Raw genomic sequence first — 27492 nt, forward strand, 5'->3', positions numbered from 1 at the left:
ATACGAACCCAGATCAAATTGCTTGCAAAGCACCGGGCGAGTGTTTTACCACTGCGCCATGGGGCCATAAATATTGATTTATCTGAATTTACCTAAGGGCCTCTAGTGGCCTCGAAGAAGACAGGAAGCCGGGGGCTTGTCAAAGGGCCCCCCCATTTGTAGCAGCACAGCAACGTGCTGCTACCTTATTCTGTATGAAAGATTACAGTGTACATAAAAACCAGCTACAAGCTCATCGAACATCCCCACCTCACAGGAATGCCAGTTATGCATGGAATCAGGAGAGAACATGAAATGCCAGGCTGCTCTATTAGCCTCCACTAGCAAAATCTGGGTACAGCACAAGAATATCTTCCAATATTCCTGAGTGTATGAAGTAATTACAGAGCTCAAAGTACCTCATACCATTTGGAAGCAATATTTCTGAGTGTATGAAGTAATTACAGAGCTCAAAGTACCTCATACCATTTGGAAGCAATATTTCTGAGTGTATGAAGTAATTACAGAGCTCAAAGTACCTCATACCATTTGGAAGCAATATTTCTGAGTGTATGAAGTAATTACAGAGCTCAAAGTACCTCATACCATTTGGAAGCAATATTTCTGAGTGTATGAAGTAATTACAGAGCTCAAAGTACCTCATACCATTTGGTCTGAAATCACTGATAACAGGGCAATCACAGATATAGTTTTGGAGAGTGTGTCCCAGCTCTCATAGTTGACATAGTTAAGAATTGGAATGTTCACCATTGGGAGATTCATTACCAGCATTCAAACGCCGCGCGCTATGATCCACAATGTTTAGAAGTAATATAGGAACTGATAAGGATTGCACTTGACGGTACGCTGAAAAGAGGAATATACATCTTTACCCAACAACACTTAATTGCTCATTTAACAATTAAAATTCTTTCTGAGGTGCGGAGAAGAAATAAGGAAGCCGAGGAGTGTTTCTTAGTGGTTATCTAAGGAGTTTGCTCCTCCATGCTCAGTGTGTTACTCTTGCATCTGCCACGCAACCTCGGCCGACCGGAGGGGGAGTGCTCATGAGTCCCTTTACTGAGCCACAAATTACCGAATTACGCCCTTGTCTCTAACCCAGAGCCACATGGAAGCCGGCCAGGAGGGAGCCCAGGCTGCGGTAATGAGTGTGTGAGTGAGGAGTGCCACAGGGAGCCCCCAGGAGTGGCACTAGCAGTGCCTGGTGACGTAGTCAGGGCGATTGTTTACGTGGACAAGTGAGCTGTCAAGTTGTCTGCACGGAGGCCCTCTCTCTCTCTCTTAGGCTTCTTTCCCACACCTTCCCGGGTAGCAGTAGGCCTGTGGGACATGTAGGCCTATGGTGAGCACTAGTTAGAGGTGTTACAGGAAGCCTAAGGTCCGGGAAGGGCGGGAAATAGGCCTTAGGGAGGTGTTGGTCTCTGGTCTAGGCTCATAGAGGGAGTCTTGTGGGGTCGTGAATTTTGTATATGGTAATTTTATTTTGATGAAACTGAAGCGTTTAGGCAACAGGGTGTGATGTTTTTGTCGCAAAGTATTGAAGGGAGCCGGTCGGCCGAGCGGACAGCACGCTGGACTTGTTATCCTGTGGTCCCGGGTTCGATCCCAGGCGCCGCCGAGAAACAATGGGCAGAGTTTCTTTCACCCTATGCCCCTGTTACCTAGCAGTAAAATAGGTACCTGGGTGTTAGTCAGCTGTCACGGGCTGCTTCCTGGGGGTAGAGGCCTGGTCGAGGGCCGGGCCTCAGGGACACTAAAGCCCCGAAATCATCTCAAGATAACCTCAATAAGCATTAAATGTTGGACATATAAACAGTTCCAAGAGTTTTTACATTCTTGTAAAGCCACAAGCATGCGTAGCATTTCGGGCAAGTCCTTAATCCTAATTTTCCCCGGAATACGACCCAGCCGAATCGTTTATCAAGTTGAAATCACAATGCTTAAGCAGCAATAACCAGTGATGCCAGTGGCAGTATTAAGAATGGTCCCTTGAGTTAGTTACGTTGCTCACTACTGTATTGTGTGTATAAATTAAATATATATTTTCGTTTGATTTAGCGTGGAAGATATTTGTTTGTAGAGAAGCAATCGCATTGAATGACTTAACATTTGATCCTTTTTCTATCCCAACACTGTGTCGAAGGGTTACAGTAATCGTTGAATGTCTGTGTCAAGGGGTTACATTAATTGTTGAATGTCTGTGTCAAGGGGTTACATTAATCGTTGAATGTCTGTGTCAAGGGGTTACATTAATCGTTGAATGTCTGTGTCAAGGTGTTACATTAATCGTTGAATGTCTGTGTCAAGGGGTTACATTAATCGTTGAATGTCTGTGTCGAGGGGTTACATTAATGGTTGAATGTCTGTGTTAAAGGGTTACATTAATTGTTGAATGTCTGTGTCGAGGGGTTACATTAATGGTTGAATGTCTGTGTTAAAGGGTTACATTAATTGTTGAATGTCTGTGTCAAGGGGTTACATTAATCGTTGAATGTCTGTGTCAAGGTGTTACATTAATCGTTGAATGTCTGTGTCAAAGGGATACATTAATCGTTGAATGTCTGTGTCAAGGGGTTACAGTACTTGTTGAAATTCCGAGTCATTACACATCAACTTGTTACACTTTCCGGTTGAGATGTTGCATATTTATAGTAGTGTTTGTTAAAAGCTATGAAAATGTGCACTAAATAATCTAACATAACCAATTGAAACTAACAGTCACATAGGTTGGCTTACAGTTTGTGTATACAATATTGGGTAAGCCAGCTGAAAATGCTTAATGTATTATAAATCAGTACAGGATGGTACTGTATTTGGATGACTGGTGTGGGTTAGGATAGTCACTCCACAACTGCAAGGTAGCAGGTTTGGTTCCTAGAACAAGACGGATATGTTTGGGCATATTTCTTTACACCTGATGCTTCTGTTTGCCTAGTAGTAAATAGGTACTCAGGATTAGGCAACTGTTGTGGGTTGTATGCTGGGGGAAAGTCAGTATTTGGTACCGAGAGATCTTAGTAAGCCTAACACAGTGAGAAACCACAAAACATTTGTACAGTAGTTGATATATGTTTAGCTCAAGCAGTACAGGACAGAAATTTACAAAAATTTCTCTATAAAAGTAAAAAATTTACAAATGCCAAGCGAGATCTTTAAATTTATTAAAAAGCATCGGGAAGTTGCAAGAAGCTTATTGATAAGTTGCAGGGATTGTAATACTGCAGAACAAGGTAGCCCCAGGGGGTGGGGGGGGGGGGGGTAGGATCGTAATCGACAAGCAGTCGGCTTCCTGTGCTCGTCAAGGCCACTAGTGTTAGTGGTCCTCGGGTAAATTGGATAATATTACTTTTTACCATGTGGAAGACGAGTTACTGTACTTGGGGTAAGAAATGTTATATCTGCTGTCAGTATATGGGGCTGGAGTTCAGACAAAATTACAAACTTCGATTTTCATTTTGGGCACTACTGCACATTCTAAATCAGAGTTTCAAGACTTTTGTACCCTTGAAGTAATTCCTGATCATACTTTAGAGAAGCACATACACATCTTATTGTCAACTGAAAGGAGACTATATTTGTCTTTGATCTTGATAGTGGTTAAATGATACAAATTAAACACAAAAATGATGCGAATACATTTGCATTTGGTTAGAGTTAGACGATTTATCACTATCTCTTTTGGAATCTCTCATTACCGTGGGGTGCCGTGGAACCCGTTGAGAAACGCTGCCCTAAGCATTCTGTGGTTTTTTACTTCATTAAGTACTGAAGATGTGAATCAGAAATGGACATTTCAAATATTAGGGATGTATGCTTTTTTGTTTAAAGTAGGAAAAGTGTTCTTTTAGAGATCTGTTATGGGAGGTATGTGGTGTTACGGAGAAGGGCCAGCAGCTAGAGTCAAGATGTATCAAAAATAGTGGGATAGATAGGCCCGGCCCCCAAGGAACTAAGGTTCCTAGTACTGATTCTATGTTTTAAATTACAGGCTGGACCTATCTATCCCACTATTTTTGATACATCTTGTCTCTAGCTGCTGGCCCTTCTCAGTACAACCATATACCCCCCATAACAAGTGGGGGGGGCCTGTCCGGGATGCGAGCTTAACTGATCGTACAGTCATAAACATTATAAGTCTTCACCGACACTCATTATTAGTAACTTAAGCAGTTCTAAGAATAGCTGATAACTAGTTCAGTACTATATTTAATAATCAACAAGTTCAGAGTCTGAATGCTCTGTGAGAAACAAGATTCATCTTACGTCTGGCAAGGAAGACGGGGACAAATGCATATCCAAGTTTTAAGGAGCCATGAATGTAAATGTTATTGTTAATTAAATATCCTTGATCCAATCCTATCAATTAATGGATAGTAATTATTTAGAGCTCAATTTGACCTCTGGTTTCCAACTAAGAGCCCAGGGTCATAACACGATCTCTGGTACCTAACCCTGCATATCTCATATTCAATACAGTGCTGTGCCTTTAAGTTTGATTTGCAGGGGTTAAATCTATCCCATTCAATGAAAATTAAGTGGAAATACAGTATTTTCCAATGCTGTGTTTAAATGTTTCATAAATTTGAATGAATTTCTCCAAGATATTAACATGTCATAATTATGACTTATATTTTTTATTGACAGAAAAGTGTAAAAGTAGCAGGAGGAGGAAGAGAAAGCAGTCACGACGGGGAGACATCACCAGGAGGAAATATGGCGGGAAATGAAGTAAATAAGTCGCCAAACAAAAAGGAGTGAGTAATTATACAATGCTTGGTTTTTATGAGAAAATAATTACAATGCACCCAGTCCTCAATTTGTACTCGCCTAATTGTGCTTGCGGGGGCTGAGCTTTGGCTCTTTGGTCCCGCCTCTCGACCGTCAATCAAGTGGTGTACAGATTCCTGAGCCTACTGGGCTCTATCATATCTACATTTAAAACTGTGTATGGAGTCAGCCTCCAACACATCACTGCCTAATGCATTCCACCTACATCACTGCCTAATGCACATCTTATTCTAATGCAATAAGACACTTGAAATTTGCCATTGGAAGGTGTTCCAAAAAGGTTATTCATCATTATTATCGTGGGGTGCCGTGGGACCCCTGTTGAGAAACGCTGTCCTAAGCATTCTGTGCTTTTTACTTCATTATGTACTGAAGATGTGGATGGGAAATGGTGAACAGTAAAAAAAAAAAAAAGTTAATTGTTAAAGTGAATGGGTAATATTCTGTATTGTTAAAAGGTTTGTAAGTCACTATGATGGAGAGAGAAACAAAGTTCATGTTAGTTTTTCAATAGGATATTAAATGGGTTGTCTGTTTATAGTGACTTGAGAAAGTTGTTACTGTTATAAATTGTTAAAAATTACTTTTAACTTTGGCAGACCTGTTGTGGAAGAAACCAAATTTGATGACGAGAAGAGGAAGCTGAATGATGAACAGACACACAAACACCACATGCAGAATGGTGAAGTTCAGCCAGATGAAGTTCAAAATGAACAAATACAAGCAAAACGAATAAAAGAATCTTTGCAAGAACAGGCGGTAAATGGCGTGAAAGAAATGGTGCCGTTGGAGAAGAATAAAGAACCAGAGCAACCCAAGAAAGTGGAGGAGGATGAGGAGGAGGAGGAGGAAGAGGAAGATGATGTATTTGGTGCATTATCCATCTTCACCTCTGAGGTGTTTGCAACCTTGAGCTCTCCTGCCGAGCCTCTAACACGTGAAGAAAGAAATCCACGCCCGCTTTCAACAAATGGCGTGGACCCAGCGAATACCATGAGGCTTTTGCAGGTGAGTCCAACCAGGCTGTTCGACGTGGCTGCTCGCAGCCTGACTTTAGAGTCTCGGCCTGGTTGATTTTCTGATTACTTATGCCGCCAAGGTATAGAAAATGGCATTTATTCCCCTCAAACACTTTTACCTTTTCTCTCAGACAGCTTAGGGAGGACATCTTGAAGGTACAGTACTTAAGGCTGCTGATTCCTTATCTAAGAGGTGTGACACATTGTTTTATAAGTCAGCTGCCATCAGGTATCTTTATGACATCTTCCCTAAGCTGGGACAAAGTTTGAGAGAAATAATAACTATTTCTATATTTTGGAGATGAAAATTAGAATTAGAAAATAACATGACCCAGGAATAATTTTTGTTTTGTTTACAGTTATGAGTGCATTATGCAAATCTTTCTTGGATGAAATGGCTACATAATTAAGAAAGTCCACAAAGTGCAATTGCATTTTTGTTAGTCACAGACCCATAGTCTTTGAGTCTCAAGAAAAATATTAACGTGGGAACCAGGAATTTTAGTAAAAACATTTCTTTAAGAGTTTTCTTAACTACGAGATACACAGGGAACCTGGGTGCTTTTAAACGATGAGTGGTGTAAAGTAGAGTGTACTGTATATGAAAGAATTCTTAGTCTTGTAAAGCCACTAGCGCGCACAGCATTTTGGGCAGGTCCTTAATCCTAAGCCAAGTTTTTTGGGATTAATTTTTCTCCTGAATACGACCTGCCAAATCGTTTAACAACAGGGTGCCCATTCACTGCTGGGTGAACGGAGGCTACAGTTAACGATTGGCACTCGGTCAATCCTTCCCGGTTAGGATACGAACCCAGGCCAAAGCGCTCGCGAAGCGCCGGGCGAATGTTTTAATACTGCACCACTGGGACTGCTTAAACTTATGTCGGACAAAGGGTTATTTAGTTTTGCTTCACTTGCTGAATTATTCTTTTGATGGATGTTTGTTGCAGCAGTAACTCTTGTTGATTGTGTAACATCCAGGGGCCAGATTCACGAAAGCACTTACACAAGCACTTACAAACTTGTGCATCTTTCCTCAATCTTTGACGGCTTTGTTTACATTTATTAAACAGTTTACAAGCATGAAAACTTCCCATTCAACTGTTGTTATTGTTATAAACAGCCTCCTGGTGCTTCGAAGCTCATTAACTGTTTAATAATTGGAAACAAAGCCGCCAAAGATTGAGAAAAGATGTACAGGTTCGTAAGTGATTGCGTTAGTGCTTTCGTGAATTTGGCCCCAGGTACATGCACTTGCCAGGTGATGCAGGATGTTGTGTTTGCCAGCATATATGACACGCCTAATATTCAACGAATATTTTGTGGAAATTTATATTGGTATATTTCATTATACATTTAATGAAAGTGATTTTCAAGTGGTTTTATATGGAAAAACATGTCACTTTGTTTTGTTGACTTTAATGTAAATATAACGTTAGGTTGGTGGTGGTGGTGAATCAAAAATACTTGTCCTATCTGCAGGCAAATACTTGCCTTCCTTGCCCGATTTATGCAAGTGGCCTCATTGGTTCACTCCTGTGAGCCAGTAAATTAATCTGATAATTTTTACTTTAAACTGAATGGATTTTCAGTAGGTTGGAATGTTTGATATCCCGCTAAAGGTAGGAATATCAAGATGTACAGATATAGAAACTGTTTCTTTACCGGCTTGAAATGACACGGTCCTTTTCGTACAGTGGTTTTGTCCTTGGCCCACAACTGAGGGACCCGGGTTCAATCCCCAGACAGGACAGAAATGATTGGGCATGTTCCCAGACAGGACAGAAATGATTGGGCATGTTTCCTTTTTACCTGATGCTTAGGAGCTAGGCAGTTATTGTAATTACCTAAGTGTAGTTACAGGATGAGAGCTACGCTCGTGGTGTCCCGTCTTCCCAGCACTCTTTGTCGTATAACACTTTGAAACTACTGACAGTCTTTCAAAGCGTTATATGACAGAGTGCTGGGGGGAACTCGGTAGCTGGCCTAAGGAAGCCTCGATGAGCCTAAGTACAGCTTCCTGTCCCCAGCAATGGAAATTCTAATAATTTAATTTGCATTTTTATTTTCTTGCATAGGACCTATTGACATACGATGACGAAGAACCAGATGTAACTTACGGTCTTGGTCCAGTAGACGCTCATGGGAGGTTAGCAGTAGTTTCACACCTACTAGCAGCTTTGGTCACTACCCTTGACCCACAACACCTGCGGCGACTTGCTACACGAATCATGTCGGACTCTTGCCTTTGGGTTTCTCGTCTCTTTAGGTGAGTATTTAGACAAATCTAATGTTCTCGTAAATAACCCTTGGCTTATTTTATTTTTGCTCTCGTGGAACAATCATTTTATACCTTAATCTTTTCCGAATATATATACATTATAATGATTGCATTAGCACCCCTTGGTGTTGATTTTTGTAAAGCTTAACTACATTCATGCAAATTGTAGGATTGTAGAAAATTATTTACAATTTTGGAAAAAGCTAAGTCATAATCTATCATTAAGTTCTCAAATAACAAAAAATGTGGATTTGCATTGTCAATTCCACCACACTGAGTAATACTATATTGGATTGGTATTTATATACAGTACCTTAAAATTTATTCTATATCATATTCATAGTTGTTTCTTTTCAAATCCTTATCGTATGAATACAAATTTAAAAGTACGGTATATTTAAAAAGTTGTGTTGTATTTTTACGACGTTATCTTGATGTTATCTTGAGATGATTTCGGGGCTTTAGTGTCCCCGCGGCCCGGTCCTCGACCAGGCCTCCACCCCCAGGAAGCAGCCCGTGACAGCTGACTAATACCCAGGTACCTATTTTACTGCTAGGTAACAGGGGCATAGGGTGAAAGAAACTCTGCCCATTGTTTCTCGCCGGCGCCTGGGATCGAACCCAGGACCACAGGATCACAAGTCCAGTGTGCTGTCCGCTCGGCCGACCGGCTCCCCAACTCCCCCTAAAGACGTACTTTACAGTACGTACCCAGTACAATATTTGATTATATGTAGGCCAATTTTTTTCTAGATTAAAAATTTTGCAGATATTGTACTGTACTGTAATATAGAAAGCCAAATAGAATTCCTAGCTTGGTTCTTTCTTTTGATATTTGATAATTATTTGTGCTATAGAAAATATACTGCACTTATTAACTGATTATATATTGCTTTAATTATCGAGTGCTATTAGAGTACTCTTTATTAATAATTAATTAATTAATAAAAAGTAATTCATTAATGTAATTGCAAATTGTGATGTTATTTTCCCTATGGTGCTGTAACTATTGAATTCATGTCTTAGTATCTTGTCATAGTTAGTTTAGTTCATTTATTATGCACCCTATACCCATCTTGTGGGCGGTAGTGGAAAGGGTTACAGAGGCACATAATGGGCTCAGGGACTGAGCCCCACAATTCATTTAGCTAAGCAAGTTACAATCTTGATGAGCTAGTTACAAAATTCAATATATAAATTGTCATAAATATGTCATAAATATCATGTCATAAATATGTATATTGTAAAAATGAGATGTGCTCGACAGGATTCGTCTTTTTCCTCCATACAAAATGATCACGATTCTTCTAACGTTATTCTGACTTATCCTGACCCCTTCCCAGTGCTATACAGTCGTAATAGCTTGGGGCTTTCTCCTGATAGTTCGCTTCCCTTCCATACAAAATGTAGAAAATGACTCGTAACATTGGGAAACTTAAGATTTTGCATCGTTTATAATATGTTTAGTAGGAGTGTTGCAAATGGTGTAGAGTACTCTTATCCCAGGTACTTTGAATCGACGGCATATATCCACGAGGACGTACGAGAAGGAATCGTGAGAGTGTGCCGAATGCTTCTTCACACTCGGTATCCAAAATACACAACGGAGGGTTATCAAGCAGTGTATGCCAGGCCTCCTGTTATATACACTAGCAGTACAGTCAGACCTGGCCTCCCACAACACATTGGAACTATGGTAAGATTTCTGAATGCTGTTGTAAAGCTTGTTGTATTTCCATATTAACATTTTGCAAGTGGTTATATAAATGACATTTGTCGGCAAATGTTGCATTTTATTATTTACGATTCTTGGCGGCGGGGATCGTATTCCAGGGACCTGCCCGAAACGCTATGCGTACTAGTGGCTGTACAAGAATGTAACAACTCTTGTATATATCTCAAAACAAAATCAAAACCAAAATTTGTATGAAAGTTACAAGAAAAGAAGAGAAAATGTTAGAGAAAATAATGGTTGGATAAAGTTGACCATATACAGTAGGGAATAATGAAGAATTTTAGTTAGTTTCTAGTTTATTCTGGCTCTAATCTATTCTAGCTGTAATACACTACACTGGCTTATTATACTTTGAACCTTCGGTCGTCTCTTATATAATTCTTTTTGGTGGTCTTGAGTCGTTGTCTTTTCTTCTTCAATCCTCTTCTTTTCACAATATATGTTGTGTGGTCATTGCCAGTTATGTGCCTCTTGACTGAAGTGCTAAGAAGGTGGGAACTGCAGTGTGTTTACTGTACTCTTTTGTCATTATGCATGTGATGCTCTTCTACAATGCTCTCCTACAATGCTCTCCTACAATGCTCTCCTACAATGCTCTCCTATAATGCTCTCCTATAATGCTCTCCTACAATGCTCTCCTACAATGCTCTCCTACAATGCTCTCCTACAATGCTCTCCTACAATGCTCTCCTACAATGCTCTCCTACAATGCTCTCCTACAATGCTCTCCTACAATGCTCTTCTATACAACGCTACATTTTAACTAGCCAAGTGGCCCCTGCACCCAGTGAGTGTGGGAAGTAGCGATGACGACTGATGCTCAGTGCTTAAAGATTTGTGTATACATGATTATAAGTATGATTGATGAATGTATAAATATAATTAATACACAAGAATATAGGAAACTGCAGAAGGCAATCTGTCCATATGAGGCAGTTCCTCTTTTATCCAGTCTAACTGGTAAATATACTGTCTATATATTTACTATAATTCTATACTATATATTCACATGTGCTATAACACTGTATATTTACTATAATACTTTATATTTACATGTACTATAACACTATATGTTTACTATAATACTATACAGTATATTTAATATAAAACAGAACACTGAATTAGACAATTCAAATCAAAGACGACGACTGGACATAACTGAAGCATATAAGTGAATGAAAGGTATAACATTGTGAATACTATACTGTAAATTGCTGTAAAATAGGGTGAGTAACAATGGAGACAAATTGGATAAATTTACATTCTAAAAAATACAGATAAAGGCTGGTTTGGAAAGACAAAGATTTTTAGATTTAGGGAACAGAGGCCAGATTCACGAAGCAGTTATGCAAGTACAGTACTGTACTTACAAACGTGTACAACTTTCCTCAATCTTTGATGCCTTTGGTTACATTTATTAAACAGTTTACAAGCATGAAAACTTGCCAATCAACTGTTGTTATTGTTATAAACAGCCTCCTGGTGCTTCCGAGCTCATTAACTGTTTAGTAATTGTAAACAAAGCCGCCAAAGATTGAGAAAAGATATGAAGTAAAAAATGTCAGCATTAAGAAGTGTTCAAAGACAGGTTGAAGATTGTTATGGAACGTAACTCGGTACAAATGTTATGTCAATCTATGTCGTGTTTTCTTAACAGTTGGGTCTTGGGTCTGGGTGCGTACGTGTGGTCCCCTGCAACACTGTAGTGGGCTCTCCAGTAGCAATGGACACGGCTGCGCTGGACCGCATGATGGCCGAAGATTTGGCTGCACAAAAGAAGCCATTCCTTGTCATTGCTAATGCAGGTTAGCTTAAATTGGCAGTTTTCTTATGTATAATTTTTCCTTCAAGATATGTAATTTGGTAGAATATCTTAATACGAGACTGATAGTCTGCATTTTTGGCTCACAATTGGAGGTCCTGGGTTCAATTCCCGAGTGAGACAAAAATGGTTTTACACGTTTCCTTTCATCTAATGCATCTGTTCACCTAGCAGCAAATGGGTACCTGAGAGTTAGACAAGACAAGGTGGTTATCTTGAGGTGATTTCGGGGCTTTTTAGTGTCCCCGCGGCCCGGTCCTCGACCAGGCCTCCACACCCAGGAAGCAGCCCGTGACAGCTGACTAACACCCAGGTACCTATTTACTGCTAGGTAACAGGGACATAGGTTGAAAGAAACTGCCAATTGTTTCTCGCCGGCGCCCGGGATCGAACCTGGGACCACAGGATCACAAGTCCAGCGTGCTGTCCGACCGGCCGACCGGCTCCCATGGTGGGTGGGTGAGTGGACTACGATACAAGCCTAATTAGGTGTAGGCTTCCTGTCCCCAACAATGGGAATTACAGTTTAATTGAACGCTGATGTATAGAGTCCCCTAAAACCTCTGGATGGCATAGTTCCACACCTAATGTGGATATTCCCTCAAAATATTTATGCATCTTCAAATTATATGGATTCTTGTTATAGCAAATGATGTACAGGAATATACTTTGGCACATACAAATATATATAAACACATTACACAAACACATCTAATAGTAAGGATTTTATATTTAGTTATTTAATCTATTTTTATGTACAGTGGCACCTTGATTAACGAGCGGCTCTATCTACAAGCATTTCGAGTAACGAGCGAGCCACTCGCAGAACATGTCTCTCTACTAACGAGCTTTTCCTCGATTAACAAGCGTTTCCGCTGGTTCTCGGACACCTTTTACGACAGTTTTGTTGTTTCGACAGACGAGTTTTCCACATGATGAGCTCGGCGCCGGAACGAATTAAACTCGTTAATCGAGGTGCCACTGTATTGTAAATTGGCCAATAGTGTTACTGACACAAATACTGTAACTAGCCTGGCTTAAAATATGGAGAGGAGAAGGTGAGTGCCCATATAGCATTGAATATGACGGAGTGACCTTTCATGTCTTAAGTCCTGCTGAATTGTGTGTGGACGTTAGAGTTTAATGTTGTATCTAATTTTGAAACTGGAAGAAGGCATCTTGCAGTAATGCTACTTTCAGTACAGTATCTTCTCCGTCAAGGGAGGCGACAGCAGAAGTTTCCTCAGGATGCTGTATAATCACACTGTCTTATCACACTTTCAAGCTCTCCAACATCCTTCCCCCCCTCTCCTCTCCCTATCCTTTTTTGTATTATTTCACTTTTATCCTTGAAGATAGTCGTCTTCCTCTACCATATAATTTCTCTTTATTTCACCTTTAGATTCTTCGCATTAAACAATTCTCAGGCATTCTACTACAGTTACAGGAATTTAATCTCACGTCCCTAGAAGACAAGAGAGTTAGGGAAGACATAACCATCTATAAAATTCTCAGAGGAGTTGACAGGGTGGACAAAAGACAAACTATTTAGCATGGACAGAACATGAACAGGGAACCACAGGTGGAAACTTAGTACTCAAATGAGCCAGAGAGACATTAGAAAGAATTTTTTCTGTTAAGGTAGTTAACAAATGGAATGTACTAGGCAGTGATGTGGGTGGAGGCAGACTCCATACACAGTCTCTTATGTAGATATGATAGAACCCAGTAGGCTCAGGAACCTGTATACCAGTTGATTGACAGTTTAGAGGCAGGACTAAAGAGCCAAAGCTCAACCCCCTGCAAACACAACTAGGTGAGTACAATGTATTACACTTCATCCATTCCACTACTCTATTTTTCACTCATAACCCCTTCACTCATACCACAGCTCTCATATACTCCCTCATTGTTAAACATGTCCCACATACCCCAAATCTTTTCCCCAAGAAGATAATTTCCACCGCTTGGAAAGAGGCGGTGCTCAAGAATACAAGTCCAAGTCTCGCTTAAACATGTCAGGACTGGGAATAATATATGATCTGCACTTTTTTGGCTCCCACACTAACATTTTCTTTCATTGTACTATTCACCTCTTCTACAACTTTTACCCACTAAGTATCTTTGTCACATGCCATACTCCTACTTCAGGGCAGGCCTTTGGTAATTTTCCTGGTGTATTGGTTCAGGTACCACAAAGACATCCACAAAACCGAGATCCACACGAGTTTTGTGGATCTTTCTGTAGTACCAGAACCAGGTTTCTGGTTTTTATTTTTGTATTGGCTTTCTTTAATCAAGGTGGTTTTTGTTTTACCTGTACTTTCTAGGCAGTTTAGGGTTAATTTTAGATCTCCCTTACATTTATCACCCTTACGAGCACATCGGATTTTGGTACCTATGTTCGGTAGTCTTGTGTAGATTCAGAGATGTGGTAGTTTTATGCACATCTCTTTGGTACATGACCCAGTGCATCAGGAAACTTTTGAGGGCTAGCCTGGATGAGGCATCATGTCAATATTTATATCATTAACTCGGAAAGGAAAGCAGCTACATGTAAAGACATGATGTATTACAGGTGGTGGAGCTGTTGGAGGAGTGGACAACGTCGGTAGGATTCAAGAGTTGTGCAATAACCACGAAGCCTGGCTGCACGTTGAAGGTCATGCACTTGCAGCTCTCACCTTGCCCAATGCACCCAACATGGTACAGTGTTCACAAGTGTTTTTGCATTGGCTGGTTGGCTGGACTGGTTGGTTGTTGGACTGGTTGACCAATCCAGCAACCAGGAGGCCTGGTCGACAACCAGGCTGCAGGGGACGCTAAGCCACAGAAGCACCTTAAGATATGACCCAAATTCTCTCATATTAAACACAATAATAAAGTGATGAACTTTTGTGTTCAATATGTTTTCATATACGGCTCCATTCAATTAAAATGAGTTTTGAACCCGTGTATACTCTACTAAAGTTATATTTCAGTACTTCATCTTCATTCCTAGAAAAAACAAACATTGAAATTGCGATTAGTATATTGCAGTGGAGCATGCAAAATCTGACAAGTTTGTGTGGCTACATAAATATTTTTTTAATTTGCCGCAAGGCCAGACGACAATTGCATGGAGTGGGAGGAGTGACATCTGGCTTATTAAATGTCACGCACACCGACAGCTGGTAGTCTCGACTTCCACACATTCTGTGATAAGCAAACCCATTCCAGTGGCTTAATTGCAGTAGAATTATATTTAACCATATTTTGGCTCTGTCAGTCTGCTTAGATGTTAACAATTTGTCATTTATCATAGAAAATCTGCTAAAACAAATGGTAATGACTCCTCTGCTGGAGAATGATTGCTAAAAAAAAAATTTGGATTATTCAAAATTGTGAAATAATTTTACTATATTCTAGAAAAACAAATTAATGCAGTAATGTCTTCTAAAATCTGGCACAATTTTAAGAGTTGCTGAACTATTTACTGATTTTCTAAGTCTGGATTTGTTTCAGTACTCTATAATGTGCTACTGTAATCATGTAAATGTTGGATTTTGAAAGTAGTTCATGCATATATTATGTTTCAATTTTTTTGCTTCTTATTTCATTAAAATCTTTTTATTATACAGATGTAAAATTTTTAGTAGGTTGAAGAAATGTCTTAACACAATTCTTGATTAAAAGTGTGTAAAGTAAAGCATGTGGATTTTAAGTACTGTAGGTCCTGTATTATACAGATACAGTATACAAAAAAAAAATTCTGTAAAGCTATGCCACACATGCTGGATTTCATTACTTCAATTGCAAATGGATGATATTTGTGTTTGTGTCTAATCTTATTCAAAATTAGCAACACAAAAATGATAGTGAAAGCTATTAGTAATTAGGTGTTGACAAATACTTGGCACTCATTACCCCTTAACACGATACTGATTGTAGCAAATTTCTATTTGCAGTCTGCCAAAGTAGGAGATAGTATGACTCTACCACTGTCCCTGTGGTTGGGTGTTCCGTCGCTGCCCTACATTGTATCCTTTTACGACTGAGTAACGGATTATACGACGACCCGGTATTAGCGGAGGATTTGTGTTTTAAGTACAGCAGTCTTCCTTTGAAATAGAAAAGAATAAGGATGGGTAGTGTTGGGTTGCATCATGGAAGCACTAAAAGAAAATATATAGTTTACTATATATTTTACCATACATTTAATCATATATTTTACCATATATTATACCATATGGTTTATCATATATTTTACCATATATTTTCAATTTTATTATATGGGTTTTATTATATATTACTATATGGTTTACCATATATTTTACTATATGGTTAACTATATATTTGACCATATGATTTACCATGTCCTGTATACAGGGTCTTTACTTTTGTAAACACCTTTGTATACGTTATTGTGGCACTCGGGGGTTCCTTAACGATTCTTGATAGACATTGTACAAGGCATACGAAGCTTCAGCGATTCATGCAGTGGGTCTGACGGCTCTTAGTCTCCATGTGCGGCTGTCTTGTCTTCCTCTGTGGACTACACTTCAGGTACGTTACACTTAAAGTTGGGCAGTATAGAAGGTAGTGATATTAGTCGTGTATATTTTTTAGGCTTTGCCTCGTTGGCCAATAGGCCTTCTGCAGTTGAACAAATTCTGTTGGCCAATAGGCCTTCTGCAGTTGTTTTTATTGTGTTATTTAAAAAGAGTGGACAAATGTTACAATTTCCACCATATACATTTTAAATGGTCTGATGTGTTTACATTTATGATTATTTTTAAATTTGAAACTAAAGAAATGAGTTGTATTGTGGTAAAAATAAATGATGTAAATTGTTCTAACCAGACACTAGGTCAGAGTGGTGTGGTCTCTCGGTTTCAACATTCCTTCGAGTTGAGTCACCATCTTCAGCAGCACCTAGCAACGCTCGCTAGGATACGCCTGCTAGTAAGTACTCGCCGAGTTGTGCTTGCGGGGGTTGAGCTCTGGCTCTTTGGTCCCACAGTGACCAAAGCGGGATTGCTTTGCGAACTTTCATTAGTGCTTGCACCCAGCATATGCAGAAACTTGTGCATTTGCTGCCTATTAGAAGTTGATAAGGTATCTAGTAACACAGTCTTGTTTCTTGGATAAGCAGTGAAACACGAATGAATGGAAATCTGAACTGAAGAAACGGTAAGCCTCCAAGAAACAGTACAGCTAAAATTGATGAAAATAAATAATAATTGTCATTATTAGTGTTGTTTATTGTAATATAATTATTATTTTCCAGAGTCCAGCCCCACCTGATGGTACGAGCTTTGTGACTATCCAGGATCTAGTTACTAAACCTATTAGTACAATGGTAAGAATTTGCTCAATCTTTTATTGTTATTACTATACTTATAAATGAATCATATTTATATGATTCATATATGATGCTCAGTTACATGGAAATATCATCATTCATTTATTTTGATAACCCTCATTTTCCACTTTCATGATATGAGGGGGCATTAACCTGAAGAGAAGGAAGGTACTGAAAGAAATCGTCCGAAGGTTTACTTGTTAAACCTGGAAACACCTGAAAGAAGACTAATTTCTGGTAAAGGAAATATGAGACTGCAGAACCCCAGTAAAGGACACCCATGGAACGTTCACCAGATAGAACAAAACATCCTGGTTACAAAATGGTAGTAAAAATTCAGAATGCTCGAGGAACTTTGTAACTGGTCCCAAACAATGCATGGCAGACTCGTGCAGCCTGACGAACAAGAGAGCAAGAATGGATCTGTAAGACTCTGACACCAAAAGAGACTTGCAAAACAGAAGGCTTAACTTCTGAAGGCCAAGGAGGGACTGCTAGGTGAAATACATCTCCAAGTACTGTGGCAAGGCAGGTGCTTAGGCCCTGCTGGTCGGCCAGCTGTTTGTTCCTGATCTGGGAGTGTGTAGATGTTTGCTGCTTTAACAGCTTTCTTTTAAGTTTTGTCAACAGATGAGAATTTGGATTTGGGGCTTCTGGGGGTCTTGATGAGGGCCTCTCGTTTCTCGTTGGATTTCCTTCATTCTTGCCAAGTTTGTATGCTTCTGGGCATTTGGTGTGGTTGCTCATTTGCTCAGGGCCCCCCTTCTGCTGTTCTTCTTCCACACATCAGCCCAGTCTGCCTTTCTTTTCTTAAGCCGGCCTTCTCTGTCAAGGTGCTATTTCGAATGAGCTCGGGAAGCTTCTGAAGGGTCCCTCTAAGAAATTAAATGTTGAATGTATTGAAATGGCCATGTCTGGTGTATCTTTAGTAGCTCCCTGTCCTCGCTCTGTTCCCTTCTTTCACATTGAGTTTTGCATGGGTGGTTCCAGAGTTAGAGGGCAGACTGGCCGAGACCTCGGGTGACCTTGGTTGCTATCTGGTGGTGGCCAGAAACGTCCTAGTCTGATTATTTACCTTGCAGCAATGATTGTTTGCTTTGTTTACCAAGGGATGCATAATGTCCTTCAAGCAGAGACTTGTTCTGTTATGCCTGTAGTTTCAGGCAAGTTTTTCTGATTCCAAAGCTTCCCCCCACCCCTGTCTCGTAGAGCAAACCAGATTCTTGTCCTGGCTCACAGTAGGTGGCGGATAAATCTCAGAAGTTGAGTGTGTTAGGTTAAGGCTCGGTTATGATACTGCAGCTAGGCTCAAGAGCTAATGGAAGATCACCTGAAAAGAGCATCTCGCATATGCTTAATTTTTACTAACCAATAAATGAGGCCACCATCGATAGGTGAGGCCACCGCCCACTGAGAGGTTCACCACCCACTTGGGTAGCTGCCTCTCAAGATGATGCTATTGCTCTAATTTAATTCCTAAAGTGTAGCTATGATCATAGGTATCTTTCAATCTCTGGGGAAAAAGTAATAATAATTCTTATGATATTATGACACTTGCATGCAAAAAAAGTAAGGGAAATGCAATTTTTTTTTCATGCAAACCTGGAGAATGCCAAGTCAGAGGGTCATTTGGTCCATTGGCGGTGGCGACATTTATTTGCTGACAAGCCAAGTCTAGCAGTGAGCTGTGATGATGATGTTTATGGCGCTTATATGTTTACTGTTTCACTTTAGTTTAAATAATGTATAGTATGCTGTAACTCTATTTACACACAACTAAAAAAAAAAATAATAATTTGTGTACTGTATACAGGCTTACAATGTAATGTGTACACGCATATTGCATGTAAATCTATTCTTGGCACAGCTCAAAGGAAGTGTCTTGCAACCCACTCATTTGCTGCTATTCTGTCTGATAACGTCGGCCTGTAATGGATTCCAAACATTGGCGGAAAACACCAAATTGTGATTCGATAATTGCTTTCCTGGTGGTACAAGATAACCGCCACTGTGGTAAGGAAATTAAAAGCAGTAGTTAAAAACAGGAAGGTTAGTAGTTTGACTTGGGGGATACCTCAATACAAGCCTAAGGTATGCATAAATACATAGGCTCCTTCTCTTCGACAATGGAAACTAAATTAAAAATAAGTAAACCCAGCTTCCTACAAGGTCCATACTTCCTACATATTACTGCCCTCCCATCCCAGGCCACTAAAACCATTTCATGTTAATTTTATTATGTGCTTTATGCTAAAAGATGTGAATATTTGTACTCGGTATATATACATTAAGAGTGATTGATTGCTTACTTGGTAGCTGTTTGTAGTTCGACAGAATACTGCTGGGGCTGTATTTACTACACTGCATCCCAAGCACTTATGTCTCCTGGGTGATTCCTGCTCCCACTGGGCACTTCCTGCTCCCACTGGGCACTTCTTGCACCTCCACTGGGCACTTCCTGCCCCCACTGGGCGCTTCCTGCCTCCACTGGGCACTCCCTCCTCCCCCCCCCCTCACTTGGCATTTTCTGCCTCCCCTTACTGAGCACTTCCTGCACCTGCTGTGGGATTTATTGACTCCCTCAGCGTATGCACATTTTAAACATAATTCTTAAGATTAAAATAGTAGGCTAATAAGATAGAAATAACAAAGTAAATGATGTATTCTTGGCTGGTAATCGCTGTAGTAGTAATATGTGTATGTGGCTCCTGGTGCTGGTTCTGTGCTATGTGGGGAGACAACAGGAAAAGTGCTACCTTAATTTACCTGTTGAATAGATCAATCTTGGTACATTATGGTAAAATTACCGGGTAAATGTATTTATAATGCAGCACGCACTGGTATCGGTTATATATATTTATTTAGCCTAACCTCTTAATTCTGGTATCTTGTCACTGCTTTAAATTATTATGTGACAAGAATTGTTACTTTATTATTTATTGTTGTGAATTTATTTATTGCAAAATTTATATTTTATTTGATCTTTAAACAATTGCAATGTATCTCTGAAATATTAATTAACCTAGTTAGTTATAGTTAAGTAGTAAGTATCTTTTACTTAGAGGTGGACTCGAAAACCCATTCTATAATCAAATTCCTGTAACGGAAACAATTGGTGATAAACATCTTGGCATGGATCCCTGACAAAAATAGTGTATCGCAAACCGTCCCTTAAATCTCAGTGTAGAAATCCGGATGCCCAAAGCCATTGACAATCTTTTTAAGATCTTATATCCCCCCTCATTGGGCTGGGGGCACTGTATTTTTATATAGTGAACTGTTGAAGTGGTGTTGATTTAGTGAAATGGCATCTGACTTCGTCGGCTGGTGGCGTTGTGTGTGGCCAGTAGCTGCCTGTCCTCTTCTCCGCTGTTTATATAACTTGGCACACACTGATTTCACTTTAAACTGTGTGCCCTAATGTTTATATAGTTTTATAAAACACATAAAGATTCACAGGGAGGGGGGGGGATGCAAACGGGCTGATTTATTCAGCTTGTACATCCTCTTTGTGTGTGTATGTTGGTGGTTATGTTTTGACTGGTGGCAGTGTCTGTCCACCAGCTGTATCCCACCGACTGTAAACAATGGGTATGGTTACCCACCTGGGTTTTAAACATTGATTATTTACTCCTGTTTACCAAACATTTGGGGTAAACGGTTAACTATTAATTATATTCATTTTAGAGTATTCCCATATTATGCATATAGCCATTGGTTTTAATAATTTATTCTGGTAAAACTATTACAGATGCCTCCATTGTGTAGAACATTACAAAATTGTTGATGTCTGCTGATCCAGCAATCCCTCTAATGTCTTAGGAAGGCTTGGCTTGGGTCTAGAAATACATGTAGCTTGATCTGGTCCATTAGCTCTATCAAAGACCATGTAGCTCTTTGTTCTATATATAAGGCCCTTATAGGTCTGCTATAACTAAGACATACTGTACTCTATCTTAGGTGGATATTTTCCACACCCACTGGCCACTTCCCGCACTCGCTGGGCACTTCCCGCACTCGCTGGGCACTTCCCGCACTCGCTGGGCACTTCCTGCTTCCTGTACCCACCGGGCGCTTCTTGCTTCCCCCACACACCAGGCGCTTCCTGAACCTGCTGGGCATTTTTATCCTCCTTATCCTTATGACAATCTTCCCTGCACCCCATTGACAATGAGGGGCTGGGAGGCTTGAGGCAGTGTTTACTATATTGTAGCCATGGAAGCCATGCTAGTTCTCCCAACTCCTCAACTATTTCCACTGCCACGTTTTGTACTTTGGTAGGCACTTCCCCATTTGTTGCACTTGACACATTATTTAGTGTGCAACTAAAAGCCCCAAATAATGCAAGCCAAAATAACACATTTTAGTAACACACAGAAATCACAATAGCATGATACATCAAATGAACAAATCCACAAGGGCTGTGATGCGGGTTCGAACCTACGTCCAAGAGGATCCCAGACGCGCCTTAATTAAGGTGCGTCTGGGATCCTCTCGGACGTAGGTTCGAACCCTCATCACGGCCCTTGTGGATTTGTTCAACACATTATAGTTTTTGAGGCTGATAGAAGGTGGTGGTTAGTGTAGGTACAGATTAAGAGCTACACTCATGTTGTCCCGTCTGTCCAGTACTCTTTCATGTAACACTGGCGCGTGTGTGTGTGTGGGGTAAACACACACTGCCATTATTGCATCATGTGCATATGGCTTCCATCCGGGTAGCCTGAGAGACTGGTCAGTCAGCTGGATAAATAATATTACCTTGTATGTGAAGGGAATATTTTACTTACCACAAGTAGCCACACTAAAGTTTTATATACTCTACAGTATATATATATATCATAATTTGTATGATATTAATGGATTTTTGTTATATTTGCAGCAACTATTGGAGACTGTAAGTGGGTCAGTGGTGTTCCAGTATGTAGATGAAGTCAACGCTGGTGGGAAAAACTCCGAGTACTACGACAACCTGAACTCCTGGGTAGGTGATCACATCGCAGTACTCTACGTACTTTTACAGGATAAGGTTTAAGCTCTTGGTGTGGGTTTCTGTTTTCTTTGCACATTTATATTATTTATGCAATAATATTTTATCTAAACTTTGCTTAAACTACCTTTTTGTCCTGCAGTGCATTCTTGTCATCCACAGTTTATTTCTGTTATTATTATTATTATATACTGTGTTTCTTTTAAGACTGTATTGGCATAGTATCCCATGTTGTTTTCATTTTAACGGAAGGTTTCCATTATTCATCCTGTTATTTTCTGGATGATGCTACATTTGCTTTATTTACCCTCTTAAAGTTGAAGATTGTCTTGACATTATTATTCCTAGAACTTTTACCTCGTCACTGTTCTCTGAAGAGATCTTGCCGCATTTTATTTCTTAGAGTTATTTAAGGTTATTATTTTGTCCATACCAAGGTATAGTGGACAGAATATGCCACTGTTGAACTGTTTTTTTTCTTGTTTCTTGTTTAAAAACTATCTTGAAATCTTGTTTTAATTTTTCTGTAATTTCCACCGAGACCAATCTCATTCTGATACTTTTGGGAGTCCTCGGCAAAGGATGACACTTGCACGGAAGGTACGCGAACAAGGGGACACAGGTGGAAACTTGGTACCCAAATGAGCACAGGGATATTAGAAAGAACTTTTTTAGTGTTATCAAGTAGTTATCAAATGGAATACATTAGGCAGCAATGAAATCATCAATGAAATTTGTATATATTTATAAAGTGTCATTTTCTCTCCGACAGCTGGGTCAGGTTGTAAGGAGAGATGTTGGCACCATACCCCTGGAGTTGGTGCAGCTGGAGACGGCAGGCTTGGTGCTCCGTTGGAGTCCAATGGAAGGCCCAGATACACATCACATAACCTTGGCTGATGTTGATCATCTCATTCACTCCTTACATCATCAGTTGGTATGTTAAAGTTATGGCAAAATTCTTGTTCATTTTTCATCCTTTGCTGTGTTGACTGGGATGGGTTGTGAGATATTTGTTATGTTCAGTGAGCTGTTAGTTATTCTGATTAAGCATTCATCTAATAAAGACCTATGTGGTGAGTATCTTGAGGTTATCTTGAGATGATTTCGGGGCTTTTTTAGTGTCCCCGCGGCCCGGTCCTCGACCAGGCCTCCACCCCCAGGAAGCAGCCCGTGACAGCTGACTAACACCCAGGTTCCTAATTTACTGCTAGGTAACAGGGGCATAGGGTGAAAGAAACTCTGCCCATTGTTTCTTGCCGGCGCCTGGGATTGAACCCAGGACCACAGGATCACAAGTCCCGCGTGCTGTCCGCTCAGCCGACCGGCTCCCCCCTAAATGTCAATTATTTTGTAATTTTCTTAGTCTTAGCCCTTGGTCTGCTCAGTTATTTTAAAAGTACTTTTTATCATAGTGGTGCTCATTACAAAAAATAGTTAACAAATTTAATGGGGAAAATTCAGCTGTGGCAATTTGTGCACAGAAAGAAGTTATGAATAATGATCAGAGCAGTGTGAAGGTTAAGGCAAAGACACTAAACAGTTGAACTCTCTATTGGATGACATTTGGGTAAAGTGAGATCTTTTGTTTCCTTCATTTATTCTTTACATTGGGGATCCCAGGTTCGATTTCCAGGCAGGACAGAAATTGTTGGGCATGTTTCCTATCGCCTAATACCTTTTGTTCACCTAACAAAAGTATATGGTATATGGGTATATGGTATATAAACAACAGTATATGGGTGTCCAGGGGTTAGGCAAATGTTGTGGGGTTGCATCCCGAGTAAGGTCAGTAGTTTGACCTTGGATGGACCTAGATTCAAGCTCAAAGTATATACACATTCTCTGTGTCCTCAACAAAACAAATTATTATTTTGCAAAGGCTCACATGGCTTAGTAGTGTCTTTGCTTCATCACTTTCTTTACTTGTCATTTTTCTTGAATTTTTCTACAGGATATCCTAAATGCAACGGTTGAACAGCGGAAGACCTTCACCGACTTGGTATCGTCTGCAAACAATCTTCAGTTAGTTGATATTCCTGGCTGGGCAGGACTTGGAGGAGTGCGTTACATTGCTGACCTGTGGCTTGATCAAAACCCAGTGTCAGAGGCTACTAAAGAAGATATTAATGCACTCAATGTTCATTTAGTGTCGCAGCTCAAGGCCACTGATTCTGCATTCTCCTTAGGTAAATAAATTAAAATATTTATTTTACTAGTTAATTTTTTATTGATAATTTTTTTTTTTTTAATTGTGGCAAATAGTTGCTAAACTATAATGTTTGACAGGTGAGGGGAGCGACGGACTGAACTGTGTAAGATTTGGAATGGTAACGGCTGATACCGACTTGTCCGAACTTCTCTCTTTAGTCGTCACCACAGGAAGAGAAATCGAAACATCATCAAGATTCCTCGATCAGATGACTGACATTGTTCGAAAAGGTGTGTACTACTGTATTGTGAAAATCAAATGCTATACTGTATATTAAATAATAATTAAAGGATCTTATTTAACTATTGTAGAACAGCAATTCTAAAAATACTGAGTTTAAATTTTCTCTGCTGCTTTTGTTGGCGTTTCCATTACATTTGAACATAGAATGAAATACGTAATGTACAAGTGGTATTAAATTTATTGCAGGTATTGAGGCAGCAACCGAAGATTTGAAACGGGAAAATGAGGAACGATTATGGCAAGAAGGCATCTTGCGCCACGTACCAATAGTAGGGTCTGTCTACAACTGGTTTTCACCACCTCCGCCTCCGGGCATCAAGGGACGCACATTGGACCTTACAGCAGGAGTTTTAGAGAGTACTGAAAATATCTACCGCTACCACATGCAGGTTAGTCCAGTCTTGAAGTTATTACACCCCTGCACATTATGGAACCAGTCGGCCGAGCGGACAGCACGCTGGACTTGTGATCCTGTGGTCCTGGGTTCGATCCCAGGCGCCGGCGAGAAACAATGGGCAGAGTTTCTTTCACCCTATGCTCTTGTTACTTAGCAGTAAAATAGGTACCTGGGTGTTAGTCAACTGTCACGGGCTGCTTCCTGGGGGTGGAGGCCTGGTCGAGGACCGGGCCGCGGGGACACTAAAGCCCCGAAATCATCTCAAGACAACCTCAAGATAACAAGATAACATTGAAATCACAAGAATATGATAAATCTATGCAAATAAATATTGGGACATACCATGGAATTCAACCTACACCCCTGGTTCCTTGCTAAAATTGAGTGGGGAAGCAGTGACCTAAAATGCATACAAGTATGGTAGAAAAAATACTACCTCATTTTAATTTTGCTGATAATAATATCTTAAAAGCTCCTTGATGGTTTTATTAATAAACTTACGATTAATTCATGTTTTATTATAATTAATGGAATTATAAGAATGTAATATAGAATACCATTGGATTATTTGGAAGAGGTCAATTGAAGAGTGTAGCAGATGAAATGTGGGAAAGCTGCAGGTATTGATAAGGTTCAGGTGGAAAACTTGTATTGGCGAACACAGGTTCCTTGGATAGTATATCTTTTACACATGTATCAGTGTATCTTTTTGAGGGTGCTTGAATATAATTACAGTACTGATTATATTGTGAGCCCCTTTCCCAAAAAATTCAGTGAGGTTGTTAGAGTGTTGGGGAGGTGTTGCATCTCTTTCCCCAAAAAATATTTCCAGTAGAGCTGTGTGAGAATAGGAGGTGACTTGACAGGGGAATGGGCAAGCAGGAGGTAGAGATTTATTGATGACCAGACCACACACTAGGTGAAGGGACGACGACGTTTCGGTCCGTCCTGGACCATTCTCAAGTCGATTGTGACTTGAGAAGTCCTTCATTCTAACTTTTCAAGTCATTCTCACAATCGACTTAAGAATGTTCCAAAACGGACCGAAACGTCGTCGTCCCTTCACCTTCTAGTGTGTGGTCTGGTCAACATACTTTAGCCACGTTATTGTGACTCATCGCCTGCGTAGAGATTTAGTCAACCAGTTGACTGACTTAGGCACCACACGAGTGCCTCATGGTGACATGACCTGGATTATATCACTGAAGTATAAGAACATTCTTAAAATATGTCAAAATATACATATAAAGTAATTAAGGTTAGGTTTAAAATTCATATGAATAAGATAACATCTTTTGGTAAAATGCCATTCTGTATTGCATTTCATTTTATTCCCATCGGATTCTTTAAAATTTAGTTTATGCTCGGAGGGAGCCAAAGTGTGTCTTCACCCATCGTGGCAGTGTGTCAGACGTTAGCCATAGATGTGCTTGTTAATTGATTTGAATATCATATATTGAAGAAAAAGCTATAATTTTTTTCTGGTTAGTTTCTTCTTGCTGATATATTGACCACAACCATAGCTTGTACATCACACTGTACTCCTTTTAAATTAAGCTTATTATATTTTGTACAGATCCGACATGGTTCAGCCCCAACCCGTAATGAGACGAAGCTTCCTCCAGCTCCATCGGTGCAGACTCCAGTGAGCCCATCAGCTTCATCTCCTTCTCATTCTCGGTCATCATCCACTACCTCAGCAAAATCGCCCGGGTCCACACATTCTCGACAGGCGTCTGATCAGCCGTCGGCAGCAACTCTAGACACGAAGAGTGTCATTGCCCCTCCCTTGACAGCTAATGGCATTACAGCAACTGTGCAAAGCTAAATCTTTTCTAAAATCTCTGAATCAGTGTGGTGAGCTATCATTATGGGCTCTGAGGTGAGCAGTTAGAAGTATTTTTTATAAATACTGTTCTCCTTTCAAAGTCTTGAATTGATATCTTATAACACCATTGTCATGTTTTATATTCCCACATACCGTATTACTTTGTGCATGTAAATTTGAGTGATTCAAAGCAATAAGCAGTGTCATGTGTTAGTTACCAACATCATTTGTACTTTAAGTTCCCATTAACCTTTTAGCAGTGTTTTTGGCTAATAAAATTTATATTTTTCTTTGCATTGGAGAATGTTATAAAAGTACAGTAATTAACAAAAATAAAGATACATTATAAATAGCTTTTACATTTGTCATTGTTTAGAATTGTGTTAAATTACGTTAGTGGCTCAAAGCTGGTGCTGTAAGCAAATATCTTTCAGTGTGTTATGCTTAGCTAGCTGCCCTTTATTTTTAACGTAAGGTTAAAATATTCAAATTGTTTTCCACTCTAGTAGGTGGTCTGCCATCTGGGGCCAGATTCATGAAGCAGTTGCGCAAGTACTTACGAACAAGTACATCTTTCCTCAATCTCTGACGGCTTTGGTTACATTTATTAAACAGTTATAAGCATGAAAACTTGCCAATCATCTGTTATTGTTATAAACAGCCTCCTGGTGCTTCGGAGCTCATTAACACTATCGCCTGCACCACGCGCTCACTGCAGACTTTGATGTCATGTGGCTAATGGTGCTGGCGAGCGTGCGGCGACGCCTAAATGTGTATACTAGTTTGTTTTCTCATCTTAATTCTTGTGCTACGTCGTTCGTTTTGGTATCATT

General features: G+C 39.9%; 1 protein-coding gene across 7 annotated transcripts; it reads left to right on the top strand.

Moving 5' to 3' along the window:
• The first annotated feature begins 256 nt into the window (after window positions 1–256).
• On the top strand, window positions 257–27492 carry LOC123774377 (pyridoxal-dependent decarboxylase domain-containing protein 1). 7 transcript variants are annotated; one of them, XM_069307904.1, is made up of 17 exons: window positions 257–334; window positions 4645–4754; window positions 5388–5796; window positions 7886–8076; window positions 9595–9784; window positions 11481–11628; window positions 14224–14351; window positions 15593–15664; window positions 16086–16190; window positions 16488–16589; window positions 16915–16986; window positions 21872–21973; window positions 22752–22916; window positions 23934–24168; window positions 24269–24421; window positions 24621–24823; window positions 26408–26803. In XM_069307904.1, the coding sequence occupies exons 1-17, from the start codon at window positions 272–274 to the stop codon at window positions 26657–26659; spliced, it is 2700 nt and encodes an 899-aa protein (XP_069164005.1). In that variant the 5' UTR covers window positions 257–271; the 3' UTR covers window positions 26660–26803. The 7 variants fall into 7 exon arrangements, with proteins under 7 accessions (XP_069164005.1, XP_045624542.1, XP_045624543.1 ...); XM_045768586.2 differs by lacking the exon at window positions 257–334 and adding an exon at window positions 754–841; XM_045768587.2 differs by lacking the exon at window positions 257–334 and adding an exon at window positions 838–918.

This window comes from Procambarus clarkii, chromosome 61, assembly GCF_040958095.1.
Source record: "Procambarus clarkii isolate CNS0578487 chromosome 61, FALCON_Pclarkii_2.0, whole genome shotgun sequence".
In the NCBI taxonomy this organism is placed as follows: domain Eukaryota; kingdom Metazoa; phylum Arthropoda; class Malacostraca; order Decapoda; family Cambaridae; genus Procambarus; species Procambarus clarkii.